Source organism: Tachypleus tridentatus, chromosome 7, assembly GCF_004210375.1.
Source record: "Tachypleus tridentatus isolate NWPU-2018 chromosome 7, ASM421037v1, whole genome shotgun sequence".
Lineage (NCBI taxonomy): Eukaryota > Metazoa > Arthropoda > Merostomata > Xiphosura > Limulidae > Tachypleus > Tachypleus tridentatus.
Window position 1 is genome coordinate 180,751,699 of NC_134831.1, and position 15,065 is coordinate 180,766,763.

Sequence of the window (15,065 nt, forward strand, 5' to 3'; positions counted from 1 at the left end):
CTAATGCTGTTCTTTACTAAAGCTTCTCAGTGGCACAGCGGTAGTCTGCGTACTTACAACGTTAGAAACCGGGTTTCGATACCCGTGGTGGGCAGAACACTGATAGCATATTGTGTATCCTTGAGCTTAACGACAAACAACTTTCTACTAAAAACACAGACTTGGAAGTTTGAACTAAACGGGTGTTAAAACGTCAACCGCCAGAGTATCGTGTTGATCAGTGAAAACTGATAAAATCAGATCGTATCAAGTAATGTTGCGTTTAGAAACAGGAATTGTATAGTAATTGGGACTTAAGAAACGCTTTGCATAAGTTAATCAAACAGTATCCGAGGAACGACTACTCTTAACAGCTATATATATGACTACACATAACTAAATCAACTGTTCTGGTGTACCCCGATGGGACACCGGTAGGTTTACGAACATATAATGTTAAAAACTGGGGTACGATTCTTCGCGGAGGACACAGTGGATAATCTAATACGGATTTTCTCTAAAAGAAAGTTCAGCATGGAACTTTTCTTTGGAGTTACTGTGTTATCTCCATGTATTTTAATTTTGTAATCTGAAAAAGTCGCTCTGAAAATAAAAAATCAGACAACAAGGAAATGTTTTCATTATTTATGTCTTGGTTAGCTTTCGAACAATGTAACTTAGTTCAATTAGTTTGTTCTGTTTATTTTTAGCCACGAAAACTTTATTATATCCAAGCAAGCAGGTTTTACCACAGATTAGAAGTTTGTGATTATATGAACATGTAGAAACTGCAAAACATAAAAAAATAAATTTAACAGGGATTTAAACCCGAACAGCACTTTATGTGATATACGGGCTGAATGGTGACATCAGAGACCTCTAGACTTCAGGTATACCCACCCCTAATTTTTAAAATACTTACCGTATAGACAGTAACTCGTCACGAGAACTTCGTTCAACTCCCAGTACAGTTTGGTGGTCGCCTTTTTTACAACTAAAAGCACGAAGCTTATTCAGCGACAGCACGGTTCGGACCTTGGATCCTTCGATCAGCATTCAAGAATATCAGCTATTACAGGTCACGCGCGGTCGTAAACAAAGTTGAGACAACTGCCGAGTGTTTTTTTTTTAAATACTAATGATATTTAGTTTCGTTAACATCACAAAACAGCTTTTAAATGCTGAGTAATTATACTAATATTTCGCAAAGATTTTAAAGTAATATGTTTATATTACACGAAATATGGAAATACAGAAGTGTTTTCTCATCTAACGTGGTGCGTCATTGTTTTCCTTCAGCTGCAACTTCAGATAGGCTGTACCAAACATTAAAGTTGTACTTTAAAACAAAGACGAAAATCTTATAAATATTCTGAAGTAGACCGGGGTGGGGGTGAGCTAAGTTAATGAACCTCCTTTAATTACAATTGCAATTTCTCCGACACACTCTAAATAGGCCCAGCATGGCCAGGTGATTAAGGCACTCGACTTGTAATCTGAGGGACGGGGGTTCGAATCTCCGTCACACCAAACATGTCCACTCTTTCAGCCGCAGGGACGTTATAATGTGACGGTGAATCTCATTATTCGTTGGTAAAAATGTAGCCCAAGAGTTGGCAGTAGGTGGTAATGACTAGCTGCCTTCCGTCTGGTCTTACAGTGCTAAATTAGGAACGGCTAGCGCAGATAGCCCTCGTGTAGCTTTGCGTGAAATTCAAACCAAACCAACACACTCTGAATACTAATACTACTTTAGTTTCTACTAGGTGGTATTAGTTGAGCAGCTTGTGCTGATAAGGAAAGCTTAGTTGTTGTTGTTTTCTTAGAGAGGGAGATTGAGTAGGAGGGATGAAGATATCAGCCATTAAAAGGACAATAGAGTGTAATGTCTTGAAGGTCGATGCCTGTTCAGATGATCACGCACGACGCTGGCATTAACGATCCCTATTATTAAGATAACTTACCAGCAATACGGTGATAAACGCTGCGGGCCCAGCTGCTCGTAACTGGAGCCGTGTGAGATTGACTGTTTTTCTGTGTTTTGTTTAGCGTGTCACAGAACCTACCACATACAGATTCATCCTAAGCCCTAGTCACCACACGCTGTGTATGTGCACACTGAAACAAACACGCCAGTTTCTACAGCAGAAATACAAAGTTTTTGAGGTATTCTTGTAGGCACAGTTAGGCTAAAAATTGGATTATCTGTAACTTTAGTAATTCTTTCCCCTTATTTTTGTTCGTTGAAGTTGAAAATAAATCGAACGATTTATTTTGTTACTCGACTTTATTGGTTGAATCTAGTTCACTGCTGCAGTTAACCTTTCTAGAAGTTTGATCGTGTAATAAAATTAACTTTTAACTTGTTATATGTGTGTGTGTGTGTGTGTCTTGTTTTTATTGGTTGCAGACTTGGTACAACCAGAAGTGGGTTTGAACGTGTGACATATTTACACTTGACTTGGTTCCCCTTGGCTCAGCGGCAGGTCTGGGAGCTTATAACGCTAAAAATCAGATTTGAATACTGGCAGTTGGCAGAGCAAGGCTAGTCCATTGCGTCGCTTTGTGTTTAAAAACAAACGTACATTTGGCTTAAAATTAAATATTTTCAAAGTTTCTGTATGCTTTACATACGAATTATCCTAGCTTGATTGTTTTAAAAATGAATTATCTTTTATTATTTTTAAGCTGGTTACTTTTAAAAGTAAATTTCAGGTTATATTAAATGACTCGTTTTTATTAGTTCCTTTTAAAAATAAGATTCAGATTATATTAAATGACTCGTTTTTATAGGTTACTTTTAAAAGTAAGTTTCAAGTTATTTTAAATGACTCGTTTTTATTGGTTACTTTTAAAAGGAAGTTTCAGGTTATTTTAAATGACTCGTTTTTATTTGATACTTTTAAAATATTTTACTTTACGTTACATATGACACGTCCCTTTGCCATACGGTAATTTTCAGACAAAAGCATAAATTTATTGTTCATATACGAGAAACACTGTAACCTTTCGTAAGTTGTAACATTTATAACTAGATATTTACTACAGAAGCCACGCGGATGGATACATAGCACTACTGATTCTAGGCCTGTGTGTGTAACATGAGTGAGACAATGCTGTAAGGTTGCTTTTAGGCCTTGACCAAAGTGTCTTCCGCTTTAGGCATGAGGTGGGTGGCACAACCGATATGAACTTTGACCAGCACGAACAGAATGCAGTAACCATGTTTGTTTGTTTTTTATTAATGAGTACAATGTTGAATAAACATATCGTTTAACGAATAAGGATTTTATTCGGCGTCTTTTATAGCGCCACCTATGAAATAGGATATAAATCGGTACGAAGAACAGATACGTATTCTACGCATTTCTTTTTGTATAGTTGCGAGCAGTTGTTACATCCAAGAAAACCACATTGTTCTGTTAAAAACAACAACAACAAAGAAACTTGTCCGTCAAACGTACAGACTCAGGTCTGGGAGATTATTCCCCACGTGGGAGGAAAACACGTGAACTTATCGCTGAGGGTGGGAAGAAAATGTAAGGCATTATTTTGTTTTTCGAGATAAATCTCTTCTTCACAATAGCTCCCCGTTAGTACAGCGGTATGTCTACGGATTTACAACGCTAAAATCAGGGGTTCGATTCCCCTCGATGGGCTCAGCAGATAGCCCAATGTGGCTGTACAATAAGAAAACAAGCTCACACTCTTCACAATAGGTACGTCTCCTGACTAGTTGGGACTATAACCCAGCGAGAACATTAGTCTCTATAGCTTTCCATTCTAAAATGCCTACTGATGTTTTTGTCGAATGACCTGAGTTCACATTCCGTTAGATCTTAGCTTTGATATGTCCGGGTGCTGCCCTTAACCAAACATAAACCAGATGAAACCTCATTTCTATTGATTATAAATACCCATTAAGAAGTAATATTAATTACAGTCTTAAAACAACAACAAAGAAAAAAGAAGGGCAGGACCGTGGTGTCCTCGAATAATTTAGTTCGGAATCAGGGTTCGAGTGTCGCTTGGTCCTAGTTTTCTAGTCATCTCGGAAAACTGTATTTGTTTATAAGCACTTCTCTGTTGCAGTGCTGTTATAACAACATTTGTGTTGTCTCATATTTTGGAGAAACTATGGAAATGGTCTGTAACGTTTGTAAGAATTTCCAATAGATTCTACCGAGTGGTTCTCCACATACAGCACAACCTGTATAATCATATGTAAAGTAGAGCAGAAGCCGAATTAAAACACGCACCAATAACAGACCATGTGCATGCGTTTGGTCTGACCAATAGCAGCTGAATACACCAGGTGCGTTTATTTGGTCTGACCAATAGCAGTTGAATACATCAGGTGTGTGTGTTTGGTCTGACCATTATCAGCTGAATATGTGCCACTCAGATTAGAGTTGTGTGAGTCATTTTTATATGTCACTCCCACTCAGATTTGTATTGGGTGAATAGTTTCTATGTGTCACTCAAATTGGCGTCGGGTGAATAGTTTTTAGGTGTCACTCAAATCAGTGTCAGATGAAGAGTTTTTATGTGTCACTCAGATTGGAGTTGAATGAATAATTCTTTTACCTGGCATTCAAATTAGTGTCGAGTGAATAATGTTATGTGTCACTCAGATTGGCATTGGGTGAATAGCTTTTATGTGTCACTCAAATCGGTGTCAGATGAAGAGTTTTTAAGTGTCACTCAGATTGGAGTTGGGTGAATAGTTTCTATGTCACTCAGCTTTCTTCATAGCGGTTGCACTCAAACTTTAATGTTTAGAATTGAAATTTTCAACTTGAACGACATCTTATGCGAGACATTATCTTAAACAACCATCTCAGAACTTCCTCCTCCTAGGGCTCAGACGTAGCCGCCCCTACTTTTAACCTACTGGACAGAGGAAGAACTGCCTCTATATCCGCCGTCAGCACTTCGAACCAAACAACTGAGTTCATTATTACTTCTATAGCGCATTTAAAGCTGAAAGTCCAGAGTATTTCTCGAGCCTAGGACCCCATACTCTGTAGTTTGCGTGGACGTCGTTCTTGTTTTTGTAATATGTAATAAAACAAAAATCCGCATCTTGCACTCTTGTGATTCCGCTTCAACAAACACGTTCTTCAATAAACCTGCAGGCCTGGCATGGCCAAGCGCGTAAGGCGTGCGACTCGTAATCCGAGGGTCACGGTTTCGCGCCCGCGTCGCGCTAAACATGCTCGCCCTCCCAGCCGTGGGGGCGTTATAATATTACGGTCAATCCCACTATTCGTTGGTAAAAGAGTAGCCCAAGAGTTGGCGGTGGGTGGTGATGACTAGCTGCCTGCCCTCTAGTCTTACACTGCTAAATTAGGGACGGCTAGCACAGATAGCCCTCGAGTAGCTTTGTGCGAAATTCCAAAACAAACAATAAACCTGTTTCTCATTTGTAATTAAGAACATTTTTGATAAAAGTAAAACGTTTCTGCGGTTTTTTTTAACGAGTGTACTTTAGTGAAATACTCTTAAGACAGATGCTGCCACCATCGGGATTTTGCCAATTTATTCTTTTCTGTACGATATATTAATCCGCTCACCGTATCGTGGCTCATATAATAGGACTTATAAAAAAATGACTATCGCGCCAAACAGAAACTTACGTGCAAGCCTCGTTACAAATTGACTCCTTTATTTAGTTACAGACCTCTTCGAAGATTTGCTTCGTCAAAAAGGTTTTGTTTTGTTTAGAATTTCGCGCAAAGCTACACGAGAACTATCTGCGTAAGCCGTCCCTAATTTTGCAGTGTAAGACTAGATGGAGGGCAGCTAGTCACCACCACCCACCGCCAACTCTCGGGCTACTCTTTTACTGACGAACAGTGGGATTGAACATCGCATTATAACGTCCCCACAACTGAAAGGGCGAGCATATTTGGTGCGACGGGGATTCGAACCCGCGACCCTCAGATTACGAGTCGAACACCTTGTCCACCTGGCCATGCCGGGCCCATTGTTCCGAATTGAGGAGCAGCGTTTTGGGGGTTCGCGAACAACGAATCTTCGGACTCAGGAACTAGACACGTCAGCTGTTAGGTTTTGTTTTGTTTGGTTTGTTTTGAATTTTGAGCAAAACTACACGAGGGCTATCAACCCTAGCTGTTCCTAATTTAGCAGTGTAAGACTAGAGGGAAGGCAGTTAGTCATCACCACACACCGCCAACTCTTGGGCTACTCTTTTGCTTTGCCAACGAATAGTGGGATTGACCGTAACATTATAACGCCCCCACGGCTATAAGTGCGAGCATGTTTGGTGTTACTGTGATTCGAACTCGTCACCCTCAGATTACAAGTCCAGTACTTTATCCACCTGGCCATGTGAAAAAGGAAAAGGCCTCTAACAATCTTCCAATGTAACAGTATTTTCTTAATAAAGTGTTAAGAATATATATATTTTTAAAAAGAGTTCCTTTTTTTCACTCTTAAGTAAAAAGCTACACGCTGTTGCGTTCACCGCAGAGATCGAGCCCGATATTTTTCTGCTATAAGCCCTCGAGCTTACCGGTGAGCTGCTGTGGGGTCATCAAAATTGTTAGTATTATGAGTGAAATGTTTACGTGACGTTTTGTCGCGCTGTTTCATAAGTCGCTGGCATTAACCAGATAATTCAACTTAATAAATGAATATATTAATCATTTCTATTACGGGCAAAACAAACGTCACATTCTATCAATTAAATGATTGGCCCTTCTGGAAAAAAAAAAAGTTATAGTCGTTAGTTTCCTTAAAACAAAAGGTCTAAGCGTGACCTGTTGATTAGATTGCCGAACTGCGAATCAGAACGTTCAAATTAAGGAAATTATGGGTTCAAGCACGTGAACCAGACTTTGTTATAATGTCAAATGTGTACATGCATTGTTACACAGTATATTCTGACTCGTGTTGGATTATAGCTGAAAGAGACGTACCATGTCCAACGCTCTTTGACAGTTTGTAAGTACTTATATATCACTCGTGACTATATGGTATTATAAATTTCTCTATGTCTTTGTTTTTACAAGTATTTGGACTATATTTGAAAACATGATATATATATACATATATATATTTGAAATAATCTGTGTATTCTATTCTACGTATAATGAGGCCTGGCGTGGCCAGGTTGTTAGTGCACTCGGCTCGCAATCTGCAGATCACGTGTTCGATCCGTACTCATGAAGGCATAATAAAGTTACAGTTAATCCCACTATTCGTTGGTAAAAGAGCAGTGTAAGACTAGAGAGAAGCCAGCGCAGCTAGTCATCAGCTTCTACCACCAACTCTTGGACTACTCTTTACCAACGAATAGTGGGATTGACCGAGACAATATTAACGTCCCCACAGTTGAAAGGGCGAGCATGTTTGGAAATGGGATTCGAACCTGTATCTTGCAGGCCGCGAGTCAAGTACCCTAACCACCAAGCCACGTTGGGCCGGCAGGTGATTATAGCGCTCGACTCGTAACATGTTTGCTCTTTCAGCTGTGGGGCTGTTATTACGTGACGGTAAATCCCACCATTCATTGCTGACTTGGCGGTGGGTGGTGATGACTAGCTGCCTTCATCCTAATTTATTACTTCAATATTATTGACTGCTGTTTACAACTTTTTATATGCTGTTTTCTATCTCTGTGGATTAGCCATATATTTAGAACATCATACGCTTGATTTATCAGAAGGTGATCTAATATCACAAATCCTTAATCCTGACATTTACTATACAACACCGTAACACGTTGTTTACTAATGCACCTGGATTAAAAGCTTTGTTATCTCTATAAGTTCAAAATTGAGAGGAAAAATTTGGCATCAGAAGATTATCTAGAATTAAAACTAAGCTAACACTACAGTGAAACAGATTTCTGTTTTGTTTTTACAGTTCCCTGCATAAGTGTTTGTTGTTAAGCACAGAGCTACAGATTGTAGCCCACCGCGAGTATCGAAACCCGATTTTTGGTGTTATAAGCCATTTCTGCAGGAAGATAACTGAATTCGTGAAAACACTAGGAACATGTTTCCAGTGTTTGAATTCTAATCAACAGCTACAACTGTTTATGGTGGTGGATATATTCTCATCTTTGTTTGATATCTTAGATATAGTCAACAATATGCATTAGTTAAACATTTAAACATACAGATGCATGTATATATATATATAACAAAATCCATTCCATCGTGTAAAATTTATACTTATCTGCACGAGAATAAGATTGGAAGTGAAACGAAATATAACCAGATTATCAACAGATTTGGTCAAAAGGCACCTAACTAGTCGCAAATGAACCTGGTTAAAGTAGGACTTAAACATGTTGTTTTCAACAGAGCTTGTCAAACAGTCCCTAACCAGGTTGTAAACAGATCTGGACAATCGAAATACGACCAAATTATAAACAGAACTGGTCAAAAGGCACCTAACTAGTTGTAAATTAACCTGGTTAAAGTAAGACTTAAACAGGTTGTCTTCAACATAGCTTGTCAAACAGGACCTAACCAGGTTGTAACCAGATCTGGGCAATCGAAATACAACCAAATTATAAACAGAACTGGTCAAAGAGGTGCTAAGCAAAATGTAAACATACCTGGTCAATCAGAATATTTTCAACTTACAAACAAAACTGGTCAAATAGGTCCAGATTAGGTTGTAAACAGAACTTGGTTAAACATAGCTGGTTAAACGGAGACCTTTCCAGGTAGTAAACAGAGCTGAATTAAACAAACAAACAAACAAAAAAAAGTCTAATACAAAGACTAAATCGAAGTTATTCAAGTAAAGATAAAAGGCAAAAGATTTCCAGTCTTGAAATTCTGTATTAAAAAATTGTCAAGTGAAAAAAAAACATTTTAACAACGTTTTAAGGACTTGTTGTTGTTGTTGGGATTTTGATCTTTTTACAACTAACATGTTCAATAAACGGTTTTGAAAAAAACGTTTTGTGCTTTGATTATTTCTATGGGCAGTGCGTCTTCTATATTTCATTGGTTTACGTAAAGATAGTAGTTGTTTTTCTTTTCATCTAACAAACAATTCATCAGAATGCGTCATCTTAAAACAACTAACCAGATTTGCTCTACCTGTTTTTCACTACTGATTAAATGTGGAGTTCACTACTCGTCTGTCAAAGTTGAATTAAACCGACATCCTGTGAACATCAAAATGTTTGCATTAAACTGAGAGTTAAATATATCTATAAGATGTCTAGAGATGGATTAAGTTTAATAGCAGTAACTGATTAATCGAAATACTATTGGATTAAACTTCGAGTTAAATATATGAATGCTTAGAGTTGGATTAAACTGAAAATAAATTGGAAAATGGAAATGCTATTGGGTAAACTTACAAATAAATGTGTAATGACTAGAGTTGGATCAAACTACGATTTACATATGGAACTATAAGTGGTGGATTAAACCTCGAATTAAATATAAGATTACACACACACACATATATAAGTGATAATATTTGAACTGAACTGAGAGTAAACTAGTGAGTAATGTGACAATAGCAATATTATTGGTTTAGTTTCGAAAATAGCCTTTAGTGATTATATTGTAGGATTGGTCTGAGAGCAAGCCGAATTGTTGTTATATTAATTAAATGAATCAAATGATGACTGGAAGACATTATGTTTGGATTATGTCAAAAACTGGAGAAGAGGTAAAGATGAGAAGAAAAATAGAAACAAAAGACATTAATTCCGAGAACCTTTCTAAACTTTTCTAGAGAGGTTTCCTCATGATCAGATCCTCTCCTCCGTGGCACAATGGAATGTCTGCGGACTCACACCGCTGCAAACCAGGTTTGATGCCCATGGTGGGCAATTCACAGATAGCCAATTTTGTAGGTTTGTGTTGAATTCCAAAAACAAAATAAAACAAACAAACATTATCAAATGTAATTATACATCACAAAACGTTATTGGTTTCAAAGGGTTCCTCATTACCAAATTTAATTACACATCACTAAACTTTATTTTGTTTCAAAGGGGGTCTTTATTACCAAATTTAATTATACATCACTAAACTTTATTAGTCTCAAAGGGAGGTCCTCATTACCAAATTTAATTACACATCACTAAAATTTATTAGTCTCAAAGGGAGGTCCTCATTACCAAATTTAATTACACATCACTAAACTTTATTAGTCTCAAAGGGGATCCTCATTACCAAATTTAATTACACATCACTAAACGTTATTAGTCTCAAAGGGGATCCTCATTACCAAATTTAATTACACATCACTAAACTTTATTAGTCTCAAAGGGGATCCTCATTACCAAATTTAATTATACATCACTAAACTTTATTAGTCTCAAAGGGGATCCTCATTACCAAATTTAATTATACATCACTAAACTTTATTAGTCTCAAAGGGGATCCTCATTACCAAATTTAATTACACATCACTAAACTTTATTAGTCTCAAAGGGAGATACTCATTACCAAATTTAATTGCACGTTGCTTTAAACAGGCATAAGTGATAGGATACTATAAGAAAAAAGGGGCTATATTTTTCTTTTCAATTATATCATGGCATAAACATCTAATTCAATCCAAATTCAAAATCTGACTAGCTCGTAAATCGTTTTTTTTCTTCTTCTTCTAAGCGTTGGAAATGTTATTCATTTTTATTGCTGTATATTTGAAGCTGAAAATTAGGTTTTAGGATCTCTCGTGGCCAAATCTCAAAGTTATCAGACTCATGGGCGTGATCGTGGCAACCATCTTTCATGTGTTTAAATACCATGTGAGACAAAGTATCCCGTCAGCTTGCGATTTCTAGATTGTCTATGTTTACAAACTGCATATTGGAGATGTTCGCTCTGTTTACGCTATCGAGATGGTTGTGTTACATCTGCAACGAACATCAGTGTAATATTAACTAGAAACAGTGCGTCGCAACTAAGAAGAAAAAAGCATGTGTCAGTATACACTTCACTACGCTGTTCTTCTAGAAAATGAGTTAGGCGTACAATAATAATATTTAGAGCTAGAGTTGGAAATCTATCATGGAGTAACTCAAGATAACTGTGAAGTTAAGTAACGGACATGTTTGACGTGTGGCTCCATCTATTGAACCAATAATTAAACCGCATACGGAAGGACAAAAGATTTGTTTTGTTTTTCAAAGGGATAAGCTGAACAATAAGCTATCTGTGCTGTGGCGTGTTATCCGACAAGAGGATCGAATTGTAGTGGTATAAAAATCCTCCACCTCACCGCTGAGCTACCAGAGAATTAGATGAACTGACAGCAGCTGTAACCTCATTTGTTCAAGTTATCAACAATAAATTTAACATTAGGTAAGTTGGTTGAAGAGAAAAGCCATACTTGAAAGTATAACGCTTTCTGGATAATGGTAATCCAACAATTTTTTTATAAGAATTTATGTTATTTCAAAAAAACTTTCAATCTCCTGATTTGATGAAAGGCGCCATTATGAAGTTCGAGAAAAAAAATCCTTTGTTTCAACAACTAGGTTCACTTCCCCCCTTTCTCTGGATAACGTCAACAAAAAGCCGATAGAGGGCACAGTCTTTTTTTTTCTTCTCAGAGTGTTAGGCATGCATGACGTGGAGGCCTGATTTTAAAATTGAGAATTCTTTCTTCTCTTAAAACAAAACAGCGGGAAACATTTGATCACCATAACCAACCCTACGCCCAGAACAAGTAGAAAATAGCAAACCAGTTTTTTATCTAGACGGAAGTCAGAAAAAAATCACAAACGTAATCCTTTCCTTAATTATATATATATTTTAAAAAGTCGTTAGATATATTTCTTTTTCGCTAAAAACTTAAAACTAAACCAGTTTTCTTTTTAAACATTTTGTTTAAATTATAATTAGATGTCTATAGTCGATTTTTGTTTCGTAATTCCAGTCACAGGTATATTATGTTATACCATCGTTATAAGGTATTAATGATTGCTATAAAATTTGATTGTTTACACATAATATTTATGTGGATTTTTCTGTTATTACTAGAACAAACATCCAGCTGTCTGTTGACGTCACAACCCTCGACCGGAAGTTTTCACACTAACTCTGGTTCTTCAGCAACGTCTGCAAGCGGTACCGGAAGTTCTGACTCTGGGCAGCGGCAGAGGACCCGTCGGAAACCGCGTGTGCTCTTCTCACAAGCCCAGGTGTACGAGTTGGAGCGGCGCTTCAAGCAGCAGAGATACCTGTCAGCTCCGGAGCGCGAGCAGCTGGCGAGTCTCTTGAAGCTCACGTCCACTCAAGTTAAAATCTGGTTCCAGAACCGTCGGTACAAGTGCAAGCGGCAACGACAAGATAAGAACCTTGAGCTGACAGCCGCTAACATGCACCCTCCCCGACGAGTCGCTGTTCCGGTGCTCGTTCGAGACGGAAAGCCTTGTCCGGCACCGCCGTACTCGGTCTCCACTAGCTGTAACGTCAGCCCTTACACTCCATCCGCGAGCGGCTATCCCAGTCCTTCTTACAACCAGATTGGCAACGGGTTGCCGCAAAACGGTGTTCTGGGCGGTGGGCCAGGGGGACCGGCGCCTGGTTATATGAACATGTGCATGGGTCAGCCGGGTGGTCACCAGGGACCGACCGTACATGCAGCCCAGGGGCTGCGACCGCACTGGTGAACATCTTCGCGACGGAACATCTGTAGATGTGGCGTTGGTGGAGTTCAATGAAACAAGGAACAGCAAAAAGCAGCTGAACTCGGGGAAATCAGTTTGTTGCTTATGAAACAGACATCAGCGGGTGTGTTTGGCCATCACGTGTACTTGTACGATGCTTCACCTGGCTGGCTGAGAATAAAGATATTACTCTAACATTATACGTAAGCGGGAAATAATCATTATATTGCTATACACGAGGCTTTATTTTCATGAGAGATTGAAAAAAAGTTAGTGTATAAGACTCCAAAATAAGTTTAAATAAAGAAACTGTAAGCGTTATCCATATAGCATATGTTTGCTGAGCAAATGACAATTTATTATTCAACAGCTTTATATATGTATACTTCAAAGTTAAAGCCAAAAGATGGCGAAGCACTGGAAACCACTGGGCCTAACATATCTGATAAGAATCAGGTTAAACTACAGATGTTTAATTTTGTTTTTGTTCTCTTACTTTGTTTCTTTCAGTTGATCACAAATATCAGGCCTATTGAACAATATATATATATTGTTTCTTTTAAAACGTTTATCTTCGATATATCGCCGTTTATTTGATAATCCGAGATGTAAATAAAATTACTGATAGATTAAGACAAAAACATAAGATTAATTAATCTCAGTAGGATTATGAATATTCTGAAGCTACATCGCGGTTAGATCTTTAGTTTATGTAGTTAGAGCTCCGTTATTTAGACATTTTTTTCTCAAGTCAATCCATTTTATTTCTTCTCATTAATTTTATTAAAGATAACCTTATAATAATATTTACAATTACTTTTCTCTAGTCTGGAAATTCCGGGATCTTTAATTTATCTTATAATTCTAGTTATCATCTCTAAAACCATTTCGTTGTTATTTTCTTAATACAGTTTATCTATCTTCTCCAAGTCGTGAGAGAGTTCCACATTCAAATTTATTTAGTAAATAGATTTATGTATCTATTCACTGAGTTAGGAACCGACTTGTTTTATTCTTTTGTAGTTATTAACAGACCTCCATATTCAAGATTCCACTATTAACGCATCTGGTTATTTCTTCCAGTGAGTGAAATGTCTCCTTACAGTTTGTTTCATAACGTTTCAAATCCATCATTTAATTTCATACTCTTTCCTTATTTTTTGTTTTCAAAATATTTTTCGGACTATCAATATAATCATTTCATAAAATCGATTATCAGTTGTTCAATTTTGTCTCCTAGGGTCACAGTCCCTTCACATAACTGATTAGTTAGTTGATTTTTGAAACGCTTTATAGATATCGAAACTCATAATTCTCATCTTGATAATTTTGTTACTTTTCATTTTTCACTCTTTTAAGTATTTGAGAAAACGACTTCGAATTTATAGCTCTCTCTCTCGGTTATATTTATACTTTTGTCCTTTTTTTAATCTTCAAATTAAATCCGCCTCAATTGAACTGTAGTTGAGTTAGTTTTTGCAGCTTTAACTAAATAGCAAACTATTTAGAATCAAAAGTAGGTCGAAATTTAGTGATGTGTATTATGTGTTGATGGACTGGAAGAGAAAAAGTTGATTTGAAGCTTTTATTAAATATCTTTGTGTACTTTGGTGAATAAAATCCCGGTGGGTTTACTTAAATCATATCTGTGTATGGGCGAGTTGTTATTGGACCCATAACTTTATAAAGACCTGCTGTTACACAAAACAACAACAAAAATTTCAGATGCTGGTTTTTATAGTAGATTCAAGTATTTGTATACCCGATGGACATTCAGGCCTTTCTTCTTAAATTGATTGGTTTTTATTTTGTTTTGTATAAACACTCGTGTAAGAAGAATAAGTGACTAAAATATGTTTTATGACATTCGTGTGGTTGATCTCTTCCGGATAATTCGTTTATATTTTGAAACGATTCGTGAAAACATCGGAAAATACGGATGCGTCTATCTTAATGAAATAACAAAGGATATGAAACTTTAACAACTTTAAGGAGAGAGGAAGATGTTTAGTTGATAAAAAAGTATTTAAGGTTTATTGACCCCTGACAGTCATTTCACTAATACAAAAATAAAATAAAAGACTCATAGCCAGAAGAATTATTATTTATTGTTTGTGGTATCTATTAGATGTTAAGTTATGAGTTCACACGGAAATTAAAGCGGATACAAATAATTTCATGGACAACTATTTTAGTCGAAAATATTATTTATCATAGAGTCACACAATGGTTGTTTTTATTTGTTTATTTCTGTACACTGTTTCACCGCTGGAAATCGACTCTCCCAGTGGCACAGCGACATGTCTGGGACTCACAACGTTAGAAACAGGATTTCGATACACATGGTGGGCAAAGGACAGATAGCTCATTGTGTAGCTTTGTACTAACTCTAAAAGAATCAAACAAACAGATTACACTCAAAAGGAATGAGCTGCTAGAAACTCTGTGATTCCAAAATAAC

At 37.1% G+C, this 15,065-nt stretch overlaps 1 protein-coding gene across 1 annotated transcript in view; it reads left to right on the top strand.

Moving 5' to 3' along the window:
- The window catches only part of LOC143257884 (uncharacterized), a 38,814-nt gene extending 24,570 nt beyond the window's left edge, over positions 1–14,244 (top strand). The window contains exon 3 of the mRNA XM_076516909.1: positions 11,976–14,244. Within this exon, the coding sequence (XP_076373024.1) occupies positions 11,976–12,607 (632 nt within the window). The 3' untranslated portion in view covers positions 12,608–14,244. The remainder of the gene's footprint in view (positions 1–11,975) is intronic.
- Positions 14,245–15,065: the final 821 nt, after the last annotated feature.